This window comes from Fukomys damarensis, unplaced genomic scaffold (assembly GCF_012274545.1).
Source record: "Fukomys damarensis isolate Sample0158 unplaced genomic scaffold, DMR_v1.0_HiC HiC_scaffold_7, whole genome shotgun sequence".
NCBI classification, from domain to species: Eukaryota; Metazoa; Chordata; class Mammalia; order Rodentia; family Bathyergidae; genus Fukomys; species Fukomys damarensis.
In genome coordinates, this window is record NW_022900919.1 from 37,844,185 (window position 1) to 37,863,425 (window position 19,241).

At 37.9% G+C, this 19,241-nt stretch overlaps 1 protein-coding gene across 1 annotated transcript in view; it reads right to left on the bottom strand.

The window, feature by feature from the left end:
- Positions 1-19,241, bottom strand: part of Plcb1 (phospholipase C beta 1) — a 690,814-nt gene that overhangs the window by 171,429 nt on the left and 500,144 nt on the right. Inside the window, exon 10 of the mRNA XM_033761014.1 lies at positions 463-609. Coding sequence (XP_033616905.1) covers positions 463-609 — 147 coding nt within the window. The remainder of the gene's footprint in view (positions 1-462; positions 610-19,241) is intronic.

The following is a 19,241-nucleotide window of genomic DNA, read 5'->3' on the forward strand; positions in this document are numbered from 1 at the left end:
CGATAAATTTTTTTTTTTTTTTTTTTTTTTTTTTTTTTTTTTGTCTAGAGCCCTGTTTCAGCTTGAACATAAAGCAATTGCTTTCAGCAGAAATTATTAAGGGCTTCAGAACCCTCCTGTAGCTGAACGCAGCCCAGCAGGATAGGTGGGATTGTAAATAGCTTTAAGTTCACCAACCAGTTTTTGTTAAACAAAACTTCCACTGGTCTGAAGAGAACCTAAGTGGGTACGTTATACAAGACTTGAAAACTCTGGCTGTGGAGAAGGGTTGAACTATTTCATGAACAGGGACCTGGCTGTTTGTGGGTGGAGACTTTGGTGGCGGAATCCCAGAGTTCCCAGAGACATTTCACAGGAAACTGTACAAAATTCAAACTTCCCTTTCACTTCAAACAACAGAGGCTGGAGGGTGGTGATATCCGCTGAGACGGGCTCCAGTCAGAGAGAAATATAGCCTCTTACCTGTGAGGTAGGTGTTGTGTGAGGAGTTAATGAAATAGTGGGACAGGGGCTGAGACATGTCTTCATTCAAATCCAGTTTCTCAGGTGAAACCACTCCATTTTCTTCTCCACTCAGATAGCGCATAAATCCATCCACTGATATCTGTCCTGGAGGAAAGGAGAATTAAGGAAGATGTGAATGTGTTCTTTGTAAAGGTCGCTGGTATCATGTTTTAGTCTTTCCCCCAAAAAACTCTGATACCATCCACCATGGAAGAGAGCTATCACGATTTTATAGTATGGATAAACTAGGCTAATACTGTTCATAAATATCTCCAAATGCTACAGATTATAAAGAAAATAAATAGTTGCCTAATCCCTATTGACTTTTTCAGAGGATCTCATAACTTACTTACTTAAATATAAGAATGAATAAAACCTTTATGGATAAACCAAAATGTTCTCTGTGGGAAATAGAATTTGAGGTGATTTTCAAATTTTCTATTATAAATACATACTGCTTTTAATCAAAAAAGTTATGCATACGTGATTTTACTATTTAAAATAAAGTGAAAATGTTTTCAAATATTTTTCTATAAAGATGATCACAAATGAGTTTTGCCTCAGAAAAAGAAATTGAACATTCATAAAAAGATCATGAAATTTTATATTTAGAAAGATTTCACTTCAAATGGTACATACACAACTTCCATATTTAATCTCAGATTCTTTTTTGCACATTTTTCTTTTGTTGTAACTGTTTTTAGGTGACTATTGCTAAATATTTCAATAATCATCTTACCTCACTGAGATAATTTGACAGAAAATAATTATACATATTTAAGGTGTACAGCTTGATGCTGTTTGTGACATGTGTATTAAGATAATTCTATATTATAATAATCCTTACAGATATACAGAAAGACCCATCTTAATTATTTTTGGTTCATCACCAAAATTTGTTTCTTCAAATTTAATAACCAAAACTTCAGAACAACAGCATAGCCTGTCATGGTGGTGCACACCTGTAATCTCAGCACTTGGAAGACTGAGGCAGGAGGATCACCTCCAGTTCCAGGCCAGCATGGGCTGCTTGGGGAGATCCTGTCTCCCAAAAAAAGCAAAAGCAAACAGCATATTTAAGAGTAGTAAAGACACTGCTAGCAAATATTGGAAGACAGCATTTCTTTTTCTCTGTTGATACAGTTTTGCATTCATTAAAAGTGGTACTTGTATACTGAAAGAACACAATGAGAAAAGCAGGGAAGAAAAATGAAACTTTCTGAACATATTGTTAAAATCTTAGTGTGTATACATACAAAAAGTGTGCATATAATTTTTATGAAGATGCAATCATAAACACATATAATTTTACATGTACATAATTTAGTAACTTCATTTGTAGTAACAGAATAACACAGTGTTGGGGACCAGCCACAATAAGTATAGATTGGTGGCTGCCAAACTGCAGTCCCCACAATCATTTGTGCTTGCTGCAGTCGCTGTTCCAGGAAGGGTGCACCACCCCTCCCGCTGCGCTTCTCATTGGCTAAACAAAGTGGACCAAGCCCAAGAGATCTTGTCTTTTGCCCATTCTGAGGCACTGACCTCCTCGCTTCCTGTACGTGCAAATTTGTCTCTGTCCATCTTTATCCCTCACTGTGCTCCCTTGAGCAGGCACCCAAGGGTCTGATCAGAGCTCGATTATACACTATGAATGTTTTCGGGTGAAAATTAATTCCACACAGATAAACATTTAACTACGACATATGAAATTATAAATAAAATTAGAACGCGATTATCATTGATCACTAAAGTAGTTTCTAAATTTTTCACTAGGAATAAATGACATTGCATTAGATACACTGATGGTTAAATTTTTTTTACATGTACTTAATTATCTCCATAGAATGAATTCTGAGGAGTAGAACTGCTGATTCAAAGACTGTAATAATTTTAAGGCTTTTAATGCAGATTACCAGTTTTCTTTCTATTAATGTTCTTGCAACTGAGTCTATCAATAACACATGAATGTATTTGTTTTCCATCTTTTCACCCCTTCTACCAAACTCATAAGTAAAAATAAAATGTAACAATTCTAATCTTTGCTGACTCGAGCATTGTTTTTCTCTACTGTAGAGGGTGTGTAACCTGTACGGGATGAAGCTAACACTAAATATAGATAAAAACAAAGCAGAGAGAACCCAGCTCCAGCCTGTAAGAGGTCATAATCGAGTAGAAAATAAAGTGATTCACCAGAGGAGAGACAGGCACGTTCAAAGCAGGTGTGCATTTGTCTCTTTGTTGGCCCTGCTGCCTCTCCTGGTGTGCTGTGGATGTTGTGTCAACTTGCTTAGTGGAGACAATTATGTTTCAAAATAGAAAATTAATTGTTTTGAAACTTGGAGATTCTGGAGGACAGTACAATTTTTTATTTTTACCTTCTGATTAGATGAAATTATATAAATTTGACATTTGGTGGGTTTATTATTATAATTATTATTAATTATTATTATTCAGATATCAAAAAATTTCATTTCTCTAATGATAGCACTTAGGCAATAAATGCAAAAGTCTTCAGGGGCTGGAAAAGAAAGCAACAGACCTGCTGGATGCCAGCACCTACAGTAGATGTTACAGTTATCAGTTTAGTGGGAAGTTAGCCAGCAAACTCCACCCAGAGAAGACTGAGGTGCCCAACATGACATCTTTAAGAGGCTGGATTTGACCCCAGGACCATTTTATTTCACTCAAAGAAATACCTTCTGGTCTGATCAGCAACATTTAAAGTGACTAAAACAAAGCATCATAATAGAGCAGAGATGACAAATAGATCTGAATGTCAGCATCAATATCATTTTATTATTAATATCTTTTGGGCACTTGTATTAAAAAATGCTGAACTATACTTGTGACTAGTGTCTGTTATGGGTACAAGACAGAAAAATGAGAATAAATAAGTCACAAATGTCAACCTCAAGTGAGATATCATAATTCAGATCAAGGTATTAATATATGTGTCCAAAAGTTATAAGGAAAGAAGCCAAGAAGATGACAAAGCCAGTTGTAAGGAGGCTATGAGACCACAAACACCCCACACACACATACCACATACGTGCACATGTGACTATCTATCTAGGTGCTGAAAGTTGAAACAAATATTGTAGATAGCTAAGTTAGTTAGAAATTATTATAAGGCAATTAGACAAAGCTGGGCCCTCAGCATGGAAAAGCAATTGAGGCATTTTCACTGGTTAGCATTATAAAAAGAGAAACTATTATACCCATGTACTTTCCCTAGGGATAAATAGCAGTGATTGATACTCAGAAGAGGGATCAATCACCTGAGTGAGAGACCAAGACCTTAACCCATCCCTTCCAGGGAAGGTTCTTGACCCATCCATTACCAAAAATCTGAAAATCCTTGTTAATTCTGTGGATCCCCATTTAATAATACCTAAGTAACTACTCTTGTTGTAATCTTATTAGTTGATCACACTTTTGTTCTACCTCATGTCCACCTTGTGATTCCCCAATGCTACCTAAGCGACTGTACTTGTAATCTCACTAGTTGACTGTAGTTTTGTCCACCTCGAACCAGCCTTATGGTGGCTATGCTCCACAAAAACACCCTGGGAAACAGGGTCCCTGGGAAACCCATTTTCTGATCCCCCTTCTGTCTCTCTTAGATGGAAGCTGTCTTACTTCCACTACATTTTTCCTACTCTTAACCTTTGCTATTCCTAGAATTCATTCTCGATTTTAGAGAACACAAACTTGCCCTTTGGATGTCTGAAAGTTTTGGGAATTCTATCTATTCCCCCTATATCACAAGGACCTCACAAGACTCTCCCACTGAGCTACCACACAGTCTCCATATATGTATGCTTTGCCTGCAAAAACCCAGAAAATCTAAAGCAAAGCATAAGCCAGGTGTGATGGTGCAGGATTGTAACCTAGTTCTTGAGAAGCTGAGGCAGAAGGATCACAAGTTAAGGCCAGCCTGAGAAATTCACATGAGAGAGAGAGAGAGAGAGAGAGAGAGAGAGAGAGAGAGAAGAAGAGAGAGTTAGAGAGAGAGAGAGAGAGAGAGAGAAAAGAAGGAAGGGAAGGGAAGGGAAGGAAGGAAACAAAAACAATGGGTCAGAGGGAGCTGAGCTCTCAGAACATTCACAGTACTTCAAGAAACAAGCAAAGTAAAACCTAGACAAATATTGCTAAATTCAACAAAAAAGTTAAAGTCCTACATGTCATATAACACATAGCCTTTTGAATTAATCTTCTTTTCCTGTATTATTTCATAGAAATCAAAGATTTTAACTGTGGTGCTAGGGCTTGAATCCAAGGCCCTGCATGGGCTAAGCCAGTATTCTACCACTGAACTACCCCTCTCAATCTCTTGATGTGTAATATTTAACAGAGTAAAATCGGTAAAAACACAAATTAGATGAGTTGGCTTTTTTTGTTACGTTTTTAAATTTTTTATTAGTACATCTTTGCAGTACATAATGACTACATTCTTTGTGAGCAATGATTTTTAACTATATTAAACAGATTAAAAATCCCTAGGGAAGGAATTTAACTTTGAATCAGAGCAGAAAGGAATGTGGACCACATTTCACAGAACACACCTGCTTTGCAGTCCCCAGCTATGCTTTGCTGACCAAAGGAGATGGCACTCTAGATTTCTGGTGCATTGAAGGACTAGACAGAACAATGTAAAAGGCAAGCAAAGCCAGTGTAGAGCTAAGGATAAAAGGCAGTGTGTATATTCTAGGAAGTGTCAGGCAGGGAGTCAGTTCACTTGCAAAAACACAGATGTTTTGACATAATAAATTGGTCTAGAAGTAGTTCTGACTAGTAAAGGCTTTGAGAACAGCTTCTTAGAAGATTGTCCTTGTTTCCACATCATCTACAACTTTAAGAGTGCTATTGCCATTGATTTAAATGCACCAGTTATTTTTTTAAAAAAACTCTTGCAATGCTCATGCAAAATTGCTTATAATTTTTCCAGTCTAAAGAAGGTGCACTGAACAATTAAAAAACCCTGCAGAATTAAAATAGGAAATATGTTAATTTTCTGTTCATATTCTTTAATAATTAATTAATCAATTAATTTATTTTGTGGGGGACAGAACCCAGGGCCTTGCAAGTGCTAGGCAAGTACTGTACCCTATCACTGAGCTGCACCTAATCTTAACACACTCTTTTCTAAACAAATTAGTAACAACACAGGAAATCTAGCTTCCACTCCTACCAGCAGTAGACTATCAGGGACAAATTTCTTAAACAAAAGATAAGTAAATTATATGGACTGTTAAGTCTGCTCTAGCTCTAAAATTCTTTGAATTCAAGCAAGGGGATACATTAGAGATGATTACTAGCTAAATTAAAACAAAATGCCCATTGCTAAAATGAGACTACAAAATATCAAACCACACTGAAAAACTACATTGTTTTGGAATAAAATCAACGAGAAGAAAAGTTCTTAATGGATAAAGCCAGCTGACAAAGGCTAAAAATAAAGTCCCTTACATATTTTCTTAATAAAGATTGATATCCTTTCAGTTAGGCACATCATTCACGCACTAGCATTTGAAAGTCTTTATAAGCACGCGTAGTGTTTGAGCCACTTAGGGCCAATGGAGGAAAAATATCAATCCCTCAAGAAATGCAAAACACTGCTCTGTGAGATATTTAAAAGAATTTCCAGTGTTCAATGAAAAGGAGACAGGTGATGTAAAAGGGGAACAGATATGACCTAACCAGTGAGGAACCATCCTCAGAAAGACATGAGAAAATGTCATAACCAAATGATGGTCCCCTGGAGGAATTTATATGTCTCATTTCCAGCAGTGTCTTTGCTGCAGAAAAAAAAATCTCTCAAATGTCATGTGGCTTTGCACAAATGTCATAGTCATGCACCGGACCTCTGTCCTTCTGGCCTTCTCCTTCCCCGGGGAAACATAATGCCTCATGCCTTCCTGAAGATGTCAGGAAGATACAGACTTAAAGCTCTGCTCTGACACAATACAACCTTCCAGAGATGCTTTAAACCCCTACAGTACATCCAGCTACACTCAGCTGCATGTAGTTCATGTTTACAAGTGCATGCAAAAGACATTAAGTGTGTTCTGGGGTGCAGACAACTCCTTCTTTAAATCCAGAGCCATCTTGTGAGCCATGAGGGACAATCAGAATGAGGAGTATTTGTGTCCAGAAAAGGAAACTCTGGAGAAAGAACAGAAGACTGGTCTAGAAGAGTTTTATGGAATCCTTCTCGTATCTTCCCAGGTCCTGACTACTGCAAAACCACTTCATTGACTTCTACAAAACTTTCAATAGAAATTTCTGGATTGACCTCCCCATTCCAGGAATCTAGGCAAAGATGTTTTCATCGCAGATCTTTCCTGGAAGAGAAAGATGTCTTGAACTCACACTGGAGCTGTGGCCCTCCTTGCTGGTGATTAAACACAATGTTATGAAAGACCCATCTCCATGTGCCAGACATTGAGAGTAATCAAAGATGTGTCCATCAAAGACTTGCCCATCAAGATTTTAAAAACAGAGCCTACATACGACATTTTTATCTGATTCCTTTTGATGATCCCTTCAGGTTTCTATCAAGTTAATGCAGTGTCACAATATACCGGTAGCTAGAGCTCAGCAGTGGAGCCTGGATGACAAATGAGTGGACAAATTCAAACATATCAACTTCATTTTGGCCACATAGGAACTTTCTGGCCTCTTAAGGCTATACATTTCAGGATTATTCTGAGAAGACCAACTCATTTTGGTCTAGTTTCAGCATTCTGCTGCCCAGGTGTGGCAGAGGATGCAAAAAAAAAAAAAACCCAAACAAAAAACAAACAAACAAACAGCCAAGTTGATTGTTGATCAGCTAGGCTTGGAGTGAAGAAGTAGGGAGGGGCCGAGTGTGGCCAGCGAGCATAATCTATCTCCAAGGTACATCCAAGAAGTCACCTGTGGGATTTATTCTTGGTACACACATACTGCTGCAGGAGATGAATGTGGGGCAAACAGCATGGTGCAGAAGCCAAGGTTGGCTTCTGAATTTAGACCAATTTCTTTTGTTTGTTTGTTTATTTGTTTTGTTGCTGTTGTTTTGCTTTTGGTTCTGGTACTGACGATCAAACTCGGGACCTTGTGCTTGTGAGGCAGGCGTGGAACCACTGAGCTAAATCCCCAGCCCCTAGACCAATTTCTACAGCTTCTACTCAGAACATCTTTTATTAAGGCAGTTCTTATTAGCACAGTTTTATTAAAACAAGCTCCTTTGTTTCTCCTTGAAGCAAACACTTTCAAATCTTCTGGCTGAAACTTGTGGTATTTACTTCTATACATAAAAATGATATGCTTGTATTAACTAGTTTTTCATTCTCTCGGTGGAAGATGACACTGTTCTTTCTTATCTCCACTCCCACATATATACAGTGTTTATTTAATATAAATATAATTCATGTATACATTCCATATATATTTCATATATAGAAAGAGGGTGTTATATTTTATTTACATCAATATTGAGTGTTCATATTATTGTGACTATGTATTCTATTCAGAAGAGAGTCATATAGTAACCCTAAATCTATTTTTGTTTTCATGCACAATTTTTCATTTTCCCTGAAGTTAATAAATGTGTTGTTTTGTAACTTGCTTACTTTCTTTGCTCATATATCTAATTATATGTACTTCTTTACAACATGTAAAGACAAGCATTCTTCCAGTTAATATTCTCTTGAAAAAGTCTTTCCTAGACTCTTCCAATCTGCTCCAACCTAGATTGATTGATTTCCATTTCTTTTACGATTTTCTGCTGAATCTCTTTTTTTAGTATCATGTCTTCCTCTTTCATGAGTAATTTTTTCATTTTAGCTGGAACACATTTGTTTGTAGATTCTTGCGAAGAGATTCATAACAGGTAGCTATCTTTTATTTTGCATGTCTAAAAATGGCCTAATTACATTTGTGTCCTTGGTTGCTAATTCAGCTCAATTGGAATTTTCTTTCTTTCACAAATTTACCCTATTGTCATTAGCATCCAGTGTGGTTAAGAAGTTTGAAGCCTTTCAGACTCACCATCCTAAAAACTTCTTTTTAGGGTGCTTCTTTTTATTATTCTGAGAATTTTCAGTAGCTAGTCCCAATTTCTTGAAATTTTACAAAGACGAGTGAGTTTGATATGGATTTATATTTATCTCCTTTGCTGAGCACCTTCTGCGAACTTATAGACTTAAGGCTATTGTCCTTTTGTTTGGGAAAAGTTTTATGAATTATTTCTATAACAATTTCCTTCACTGACTCTTTCTGGAATATTATTGGGCCTGATTTTAAATTTTTTTACACTTTTTTCTCCAAGTTTTCATGAAATTTACTTTAATTCTGGAGAATTTCTTCAATTTTATTTCCGAATTTTCTTTCAATATTTTGTCTCTTTATAATGTCTCAGAGGCAGTTTATGTTCTGATACTTCTTTTTTTTTAAAAAAAATAAAAAGCATGCTGTTCTTTTTCTACAAATGCAATATGTTTTTAAAAATATATTAATATATGTGTATATGTAAAGAATTCTTACTATATAGTCATTTGTTCATATAGTTACATTTTTCTATTTATCTGTATTTTAAAATACAAATACAAGTTATCCTCATATGTCTAGGAACTACTAGTTATCTGTTTATATTTCAAATTGGCCAAATAAAAAGCTGATTAGATTTTCTGAATGAATTTGGTGACTTTGAAAACATAAGAATTGTTAAGGCATCACTGTAGAGGGATCTGTGTCTCTTTTGAAGTAACCTTTAATGTTGATGTATATAGGGTTTTTTTTGTTTGTTGGGTGGTTTTTTGTTTTCTGTTTTTTGTTCCAGGGATCAAACTTGGGACCTTGCATTTGCAAGGAAGGTGGCAGAATCACTGAGCTAAATCTCTGGACACTTTTTCTTCTTGGGCAAGGCCCTGGAAAAGTTCTGTCTAATATTTTGCTGGGAAAATAAAGGCCTGACATTGGCATTGTAGAGCCAAAAGGGAGAAGAGACTGGGGGTGTCCACATAGCACATTATGATCTCTTAGCTTTCAACGTGGTAACCCTGTCCTTGCCTGGGCTTGCATTATCCTCAATTTTCCTGAACCCAGAGAAGACCAGCAAAAACTACCACCATCAACTGTGGGACTTTTAAAGGTTGTTATGAAATAACTCAGGTTGATTTCCAGCTTCACATGGCTGACCTATGACCAGTTTCTCAGATCTCTTTATAGCTGTAAACATTACTGCTAGTTGTCCAACATGTGATTGCTACTTCTTTTCTTCTTATCCCACACTTTTAGTCCAATATGTTTTTGAAAAAATATCTTTTCTAATGCACTTTTAGTGTGGATCCAAGAGAGTGTAATTAGATAAAGTTGTTCAGTCTACCATGTTTATCCTGACACTCTTAAGATTTTTCTACCATAATATACTGCAGCTGTTTTCGTTCCTTAAGTTTAAAAAGTCAGATTTCACACCATTTATCTTTGATCCTAATATTTCTAAGTAAAATTAAACCAGATGGGAGAAACTGAAGGTCTTCTGCTTTGCCTGGCCAAGAATTTATTTTGAGGTTCCTGAGCCTTTGTCTCATTTATTCTTCCTAACAAAAAGCATGCAGTGACCATACTTCTCCACAGATGGCACTGTATGGGTAACTTGCCAGTCAGGTTAAAGAATTACTAACTCCCTTAGTTCTAAAGAACTGAATGAAACTGACCTTTGATGTTTTTTTAGGTGCTGGTCCTACTTCCTTCGTGGTGGCCATGCAATATGTTACTTATGATTAATTCAATCAGCAGAAAATCATACTTAGATTTATAGTTCTATTTTTTAAGTCTCCCATGTAAAGTTGCAATTTCAGTTCAAAACGCTCCTGGAAAAATTGTTCAATTATATCTGAAAAATTCAAGTAGACTTCTAAAACTAAAAGAATGAGTTTCCTTTTATTTTCTCCATGCTACGGATTGAACCAAGGACCTTGTAAAGCAAGTTCTCTACTACTATACTGCAAACCCCAGACCTCTTAGAACTAAATTCTAAGGCAGTAGAATATATTGTGCATTCAATCCTGTCATAGTTTGACACACTTAACAGATGAGATATTTTCTCCCTTACCTTCCAAAACCCTCTTACTTTTCTCCTAAGCAGGTAACATCAGCATATCTTTTGTCTCAGAGAAGGGAGAAACAGCAGAAAAGCGAAAATTAAATGGTGCATTTTCTAATGGTTCTGAGGACACTTTTAGACCAAGCCTTCCTTGTCCTCAGTCTAGTAGAAACCCTTGACAAGTCTGATGTCCAGAGTGATCAAGACAGACTAGAAGGAGGGACTGGGATACTTCAGATACAGCAAATCAGCATTTTAACGACTAAGAGTTAACTGTGTTTCATTATAGTGCATATGGTGAACTATTGCTCCAACTATACACATTCCACTAAACTTTTGTTTGCTCAGCTCTGGCAGAATTTCTTATTATAGTCAATAATAAAACTATTATCAAAAAATCATGGGCCTTCATCTTCCATGCAGAAACTTAGGAACCCAACTTTCAATAAAGCCAGGCAAGACATGTGGATGATTCTCATTTATACAAAAATTCCTGATTCCAGTGGTAAGGCCAAAACACCATACTTCCATTCAGCTTCACAGAGTTCTGTGAGCCAGGGAAGGAAAGGTAATCTCTAAGTAGAATTCATGGCAATTATTAAAGTGCCTGCAAAGTTCCCCAGTTTGGCTCTTTGTGGCTTTTGGGGGGTTTTCTTCTACCAGGATGGTTAGCTAGGAAATACCCTCAACGTGGAATAAAACAACTGACAGGCTCTGCTCCTGAGCTGGCCTTAAAAGCAGATGTAAGGCAGCTACAGGGAAGTGTTAGGGAGAAAGATGTCACGGAATTTCAAGGGAAGAAAATGTGGTTGGCTGTTTTTACACACACAATACTTCCTTTCTTAACAATGGATTACAACTTGAAAAAAGTATATAAAGTGCAAACAGAATAGCAGAGGAAGCAAAAGACAGCACTTCTCTGAAGATGTTCATCAATTTGATCTATTTTTGGTATACTGTTCAACAAACGTTTTTATTACTAACTATATGTAAAATTAATTCATTTCATACTGACAGTAACTCTATCAGTGGGAACTACTTTCGTGCCTATATTTGGTAGATGAGAAATCTCAGGAAGTAGCTTGCTCAAGGCCACAAAACTCTGAAGGATGCTCTGTGAGTTGAGTCCAGGAATACTGGTTTGTGTCCTATGCCACTAACTTCTAGGTTGCACTGTTGGAGAGGATACCACAACACACTGTATAGTAATAGGAGGGAAATAATAATGATAATAATAATAACAACAACAACAGCCATTACTGGATGGTGACCACGGGCCAAGCACAGAGAGACTTCAAAAAATTTGATCATAGCATCTCCCTATTAAAGAGAGAGGAACTTTTAAACTCCCATTTTCAGTTGAGTAAACTGAGGCCTAGAGGGATCATAACTTGCTTGGGCACAAAGGAGAACCTATTCTGAAGCCAGATGAGGGACACGTGCTGGGGCAGCGAAAAGATGGATGGTAGTTGTAACAAACACATGGAGCGATGAGACCACCTGAGCAGGCTGGTGAAAACAAAAAGGTATGGTCTTTATTGGCATGGGCAGAGGAGGACTGATGACGAGAAAAAGCCCTTCAGCAACAAACAGAGAAAAGGCAGGCAGCTTTCAGGACATTGGAAGAGAGACCTGGCATGTCTATCACATACAGGGGTCAGAGTAAATAGCTGTGGTTGGGGTACATGCAGGGCAGACACAGGGATATTTTCGGGTGACTTGGCATTGAAAAGATGCTATACTCTGTCGTTGTTAGCACTATGCTGGGAACATCCCAAGCTGTAATCTGTGTTCTATCGGTGTGGAGGTGGCATGGCTTTTGTTGGGCAGAGACAGCACCTGCTTCTGCTACCTATTTTTTGTTGTTGTTGTTGTTGTTTTTGGGTTTTGGATTTTTTTGTTTTGTTTTGTTTTGTTTGTATCTTGTTAAACTGTAGCTTGGAATTAAAGAGCATATTCATTACCCATTTCACAACAGGTCAAGCCTAACAGGAGTAGGTGTGACTGGTGATGTTTATCCACATAACTCTCCCAGCACAGGCCTGGGTAAGGGCCATGGCTGTGGAATGGGAAGAGATTTTCTTTGGCAGCTGGCTTCACTCTGGTCATCCTGCAATCTTCCTAAAAATACCCCTGAATGTGACCAAAGAAGAGTTTTTCTCATGATTTACTTATCGCTCTAAAATGTGTTACTTTAATCTTTCTGCTAAAAGAAGCTGGGCTCTGGCAGACAAATGACCCATCTGGCAAAAGCGTGAGGATTAGCTCTTTGATTTGAATTTGTCTATCAAGGTACAAAATTCTTTTCTAGACTTAGTTTACATTCTAATCTCTGCATGTTATTTAAAGGCATCCTCTAGCATTTTTCTTGTTCCAACCCATGGATGTAATATTGTGGAAGAAACATGAAATACAATAGAAAACTTGTCATGCCAGCATAAGGGCAACAAAAATGCTAAACAGAAAAGGTGACCTTGTTTTGTAGGTTTTGCAAGAAATATGCAGGGTAGCTTTAAAAAAACACATGCAAATAACATCTTTAAAGTCCTACAGAACTGTAAAACTTTGCATTAGAAGACAGATGGCCCATAAATCCACAAAGAATCATTACCTGGTTGAGAAGGGCGAAATGGACAATGTGCCACATTAGCTGGCACCAGCTAACATGGCACCAGTTTCATTCTGTGGAGCCAAATGCCAATTACCCAGGATCTGGCACTCCTGTGCTCGGATGTCACAAGCATTAGGTGGTTGAGCAACCATTCATCATCTTTCAATCCTTATTCTTCGTGTAATGATACAAAAGCACACTGGAACACCAGCAGCTCAATGGCTGAGCACCTCCTTAAATCACTTCTAAGCACAACACTGAGAAGCTATTGCTTGGCTTATATTTATTCCCAGTGCTATGACCCTTGTAGATTCTATTAGCTGAGCTCAGAGAAAGTAAGTGCAGATGGCACTAATATTCCATGTCTTAACAAAATATATTTGTCTGCTTCAGAAACAATCTACTAAATGCTCCCTTTCAATGAACTTTGCTCAGCCATGAACTTCCCCATTGCCTACGCCAACTGCCTCTGTTACTGTACACTATATATAAACTTTGCTGGATTCTCTGTCTAAATTTATGTCGTTTTATTTCAATCCTGGAGCCAGCATGTCCTATGAATATTTTCATGCATTATTATTTTATAATAATAATTTAAATTGAAATGTACTTTTTGTTCTTATTTCATTTTGACTGCAGACACTGTTCTGATTCCATAGCTATGGACATGTGCAGGTTAAGATATGGTGTGATGACATCTAGTAAATGGCTATTGCTCTTCTCCAGGGCTGCTCTGTCATGTTTTCTAGGTACTCACAGTTTTCTCGGTACAGTTGAAGCTGTACTTGATGTGCTTTTGTGTAAAAGTTGGTAATAATAACACTTAACTTTGATTTAACACTTTTGCCTTTTCAAAATATTCTCACATCCGTGTATTTATTTACAGCTCCCCGATCTGCTTCATAAGTAGAGCAAAGTTTTGTTATTTAACATGACAGAGAAACAAACTTAGACCCAAAGAACATTCAACCATTTCTTCAAATTGACATGGAGAGATAAAGGCAGACTATTGATTGGAAGTTTGTGTTTCTAAATGTGGCCCCAGAGCTGTATTTGGAGCCTAGAATTATTTAAGTACTGACTTATCCTTTATAGTCAGGGATTCTCAGAGGCTAGGGAGCAAATTCCATTGTGGTTTATTGGTGCACTGTCATGTTCTCCTGTGTCAGAGCCCACATCCCAAAAGCAATGGTTCTTCACCATAATGCTGCTTCAAAACTGTCCCAGATCCTTAAACAAAATATCATGCTTCCTGGTCAAACTGGATATTGACCTTCCAAAGCCAAAGCCAATGATCTCCACACTGTTTTCATCTCGTTTAGTGTCCAGCACAGAGGCAGGCCCAGAATATGTATTCATCCATGCTTTCTGATGAACTACTTAAATATGCTTTCTCCTAGTGCCTTAAATATCACCTGACTTGAGTCTGTCCCTCATTTAGACCTCAGCTTTGCAACATTCCTGAAGCACAGTATGAAATGTCACTTTCTTCTTCAGACACTTTCAGCACAGTCTTCCTCACTGAAAGGACTAGAAAGGAGGACATTAAGAGCCCAGGAGGCAGAGAAAAACACCTTTCCATTGTCTAGCTCAAGAATGGCACAGACAGTAAAACTAAAAAAAAATAAAAACTAAAAAAAAAATTAAAAAGTGGATGACTCTAAAGCAGCATCAAAGCTTCCCTTCAGGTCACAAATATGATCCTTTAAGTCCCCCTCTTATTAATTCTTCAAATAGCATGAGCTGGTCAAGTTCCTTGCCTGTACAAAACCTCAAGTCTCCTCTAAGTTGAGGATAAGATTTGAATATTTGTTATAAAGCTTATACATCCAGGCAAAGAGCTTGAGAAATTACTAAAACTTGCTAGAATCTTAATAATAAACAAAATGCTTCTTTTTCTTCAAACTTCCTTAACACACACAGGATTTTGACAGTTAGCTGCCCCATCAGTGAATGGAGATACATCACACACTCTCTTGAACACACTATTTGTAATATCACCTCCCATTGGCATTATGGGCTTCTTTAGAATAAAGACTTTGTCTTGATGTTGTTCCATCTCCTAGTGGTTCTTAAATTAGGTAGGCAATATACGTTGTTATTAGATTAAAATGTCTATGAGACTGCATCAGATAAATGTTAAAACAGAAAAGCCTTCACTGAGTGTCGGGTGCCTTGGAAGACCTCTCCTCTGAAATGCTGGGCTCCTGTTATAGCTCTAGAATTGGATGTGAACACTGTTTAGTTGTAATGATACTGCAGCTGTTGAGGACATAGTTGGCCAGATTTCCATATGTATCAATGCCTCATGATCCATTTTATGTCTAGCAAGGTGAAAGCACTGGCAAATTAACTTTTCCTAAGAGCATTCTGAAACACAGCATTAGAGTCTCTACATACAGACATGGTGTTTGCTCCAGGGCTGAGCACTGGTTACTCAAAATGTCATCTGGTTTGGTAACGCAAACTTTATTTGCTGCCTTTTCTTCCTCATTCCTATTTCCCACTGCCCTACTACTACTTCCTGTGACTACTTCCTCTCTAATAAACCCTTTTCACTCAGATTTTCCTCTGAGTCTGCTTCTGCAGAAACAGTAACAAAGACACTATGTTACTGCCAATGGTTTATGAAGCAAAGACTTTCGACGTCTACATATTAGGTATAATTTTAAGTAACAAGATCGACTTTGTCTATCATCCCCAGTTAATGTTCCTCCTAAATGATGCTATGCCTAGCTTGGAGATTATTTTGCTTTTATGACTGGAGTCCTGGACACTGCAGTGATTCAGAGGCAAGACAGAGATACCCAAATTCCCATGATGTATTCATAAAATCATTGCTCACTCAGCTTCCTGACAATATTCTCTGTTATATTTTCCAGTTCTCCAATTATGTGTTAGGGTCCATATCTCATTTGATCTAGTTCCCTTGTGGTCATGGTTTGATGGTTTGTTTTCTCTCTACATTAAAAATGTTTTTCTCTTGTTTATTCCACGTAAAACAACTGTTAACAAAACAAGACTCTGAGTACTACAGCGTTGGGAGTCAAGTGCCTTCGGCTTTGTAGCCTTCTTCCAACATAATGCTATCTGCCAAGCTATCCCATTCCACCAAGCCAAAGTCCTACCTGACCCCTGCTGAGAAGGGAAAAAGTGTAGCAGTTACCAATTGTCAATGATATGTTCTGCAAAGAAGTTTCGTTGAGTGGGGGACAGCCATTTTCTGCTGTGTCTCAACAGGAAATGACAAGGCACTTCAGGAAGATCTCAGCTGAGCAGGGAAGGGGCGTTGACAAAACAGCAGACCATTGGTCTTAACACACCAAGCTCACTTCTCTAACCCTTAGATCTGGCATTCGACTTTGCCTTTTACTATTTATTCTTTTCCTGTCTGGATATCGACTGTTATCTGAACAAAGACATTTCAGTTGTGATTAGACATGGCTGTGACTTTCCGGCTAGAGCTGAGCTGCTGGGCAGACATTCAGGTCACTAAAAAGCAAAGGCCAGAGGAATAAATCAAATAGAATTTCTGGCCAGGATTTTGCTTTTTCTAGGGCCCAGTTCCTGACTCCCAGGAATGGAGGAAATGCATCAGGGGAAGGGAGAGCCAAGTAAGTGGCCAAGACAACCAATGAACAATGATTCAGACTATCTTGGAAAAAAAAAAAACTTTTAAAAAATTCTCAGCCAATGTCAAATACTTCAGAGAAGTCTCTGTATATAAGAAACAGGGGTAAGAGGAGCTTGGAATGTATGCAGGGATGACAATGCCACTCTTCTGTGACATTCCACAGAGGTTAGAAAGTCAATAGATAGAATTTAAATGGGATCCAAATCAATAAGAGGCCACAGTGGCTTTTAGCAGAATTCTCTAGGTAGTGAATTAAGGGACAGAAAGAATTTACTGCATCATATAATTTCCATTGGTCTTTGTCTTTTGGGAAGGAAAAGTATCTCATTTGAATTGCCTTTGTTCCTTCATTTCAGGTTTTTCATTTCCTCCGTGGTAGTGGGATAATCTATACAAAAGTATTTAAAGGGATGTCACTTTAATTGTGAGGCTGATCTTTAAAGTTGTCAATATTTCCTCTGGATGAGTGGTTTCAAATTGAGCATCCTGCATCTCCTGGGGATTTGGCAAAAGTGCCTTCAGAGAATGGGTTAGGCAACAGAGGATGGATGGAAGGGCAGAGCTTTCCTTACCAGCATTATTCCAGGCTTTTCTCCATTCAACCGAAACAGTGCTTTGCAGTGTGCCCTCTATATATTGGTCTTTCTTGAGAGGCAGTATTATAAGATTGTCTATATCAAAGATGCTATATTAAGTACACATTTGGAATTACTGCCTTCAATGCCAGTTGCTAACTTCCAAATAATTCTTTACTAAGCAATTCCCAATGGAGGCCCCAAGGGAGAATCTAGAGTAGCTGCAATGGAACCAACAAAATGTGAATCACAGCACCGACAATTGCTTAGATTACCTGTTCTCTGATCTGAGTACTTGGGCTAAAGAGCTAAGTTTCTGGTGGACCAAAACTCCCATGATTTGATGCCAATAACCAGGACTTCATGTATGGTAACTAATAACACCATTATGTGACAATTTGGAAGGAAGCTGTGGGCACAGTCCTTTCCCATCTTCTTCTCTTGAAACTCAGGGACTCCCACCTTACTCATATTTAATTTTTGATTCTGCCAAGACCATTGCTTGTCCAAGGTTTTGGGTCCTCCAAAAGCCAACTCCACGACATTGATTTGAGTGCAAACAGCTCATTGGGAGGTAATCCCAGGAAATAACAGTAGAGAGGTGAGAAGGGAGGGAAAAGCAACAAATAGATGGAAGCTAATCAAGTGGACTTTGGTCGTGATTAACTAGGACTCAATCCCACTTCACCTGGGTGAAGTGGAGAACATGTTTCAGAACTGTGCCACAAGGGGCAAGGAAGAGTTCCCGATGTCACAGGGAATCGCAATCCTGCTGTGGTTGGACTGAGGGAGTTGGCTGGAGAGTTGCTGACTGGGTTGGAATATGGAGCACTAAGGGATGTGGGAAGAGCACCAATGACTGCTATGATTGTTGGCACCACCCCACTGCAGAGATGAAGAACATAAAGATCAAGCAAATCAAATTGCTTGCCTGAGGTTATCATCTTACCCATTCCACTATGCTAACTTTCTCCTTCACTATCGGCATGTTGGATTTCTCCAGGATGTACAGTAAAGATTATAATAATCCTCATTTTTAAGATAACTTCTACCTTGAAAAAGAGAACTGATACTAGAAAGAGAAATGATGCTAGGAAAAGAGGATTTGTAAAATTCTATTGGGAAAATTAGCAGCAAAGTAAATAATGAATCAAATATAAATTTTGACATTTATAATTATAATTACAATTCCATGTTAATAAAAATGCATAAAGGAATGAATCAGAAAGGAACATTTGGGCATAGATAAATGATGTTATATATTTTTGACAGGTTTCATCTTTAAATAATCTTAATTTCTTCTTGATGATACTAAGCTAAGTAAGTCTGCAAGCTGAGAGACAGCAATGTTCAGGAATGCCTCTGCCCCAAGTTTGAATGCTATTTCTGGATGCATAGATGGTTCAAAATAACTTGTGCAGATAAATACTGATGATCACTTTTTACTAGTTCAGGTCAACTCTGGTAAGTTGGCAAAATTAATATAAACATCCTCCCATACACATATTATTTAATTTTTCCAGAAATTTTGCAGGGAATCATCTCAAACATGAGAAAACTAGGGAGTGAGACTGGTCAAAGATATTAAATGGCTTGCTAAGGAAAGGTAGATTGATAATGATAAATCCCATGTTGTCTTCAGACTCAATTTCAGTGGGGTCTACTGCTTTAATCTGCCCTGTGACCACTCCTTCCTCCGTCTTCACGAAAGCACACCCAGTTTGAGTTTTGGGGAACCACTTTCATTCCATTCAGTCCAGGTGCTCTGTGATTTAGGTCATTTGAGCTCCTGGATAAAGCCATGCTTGAAGTCCTTCACATCTT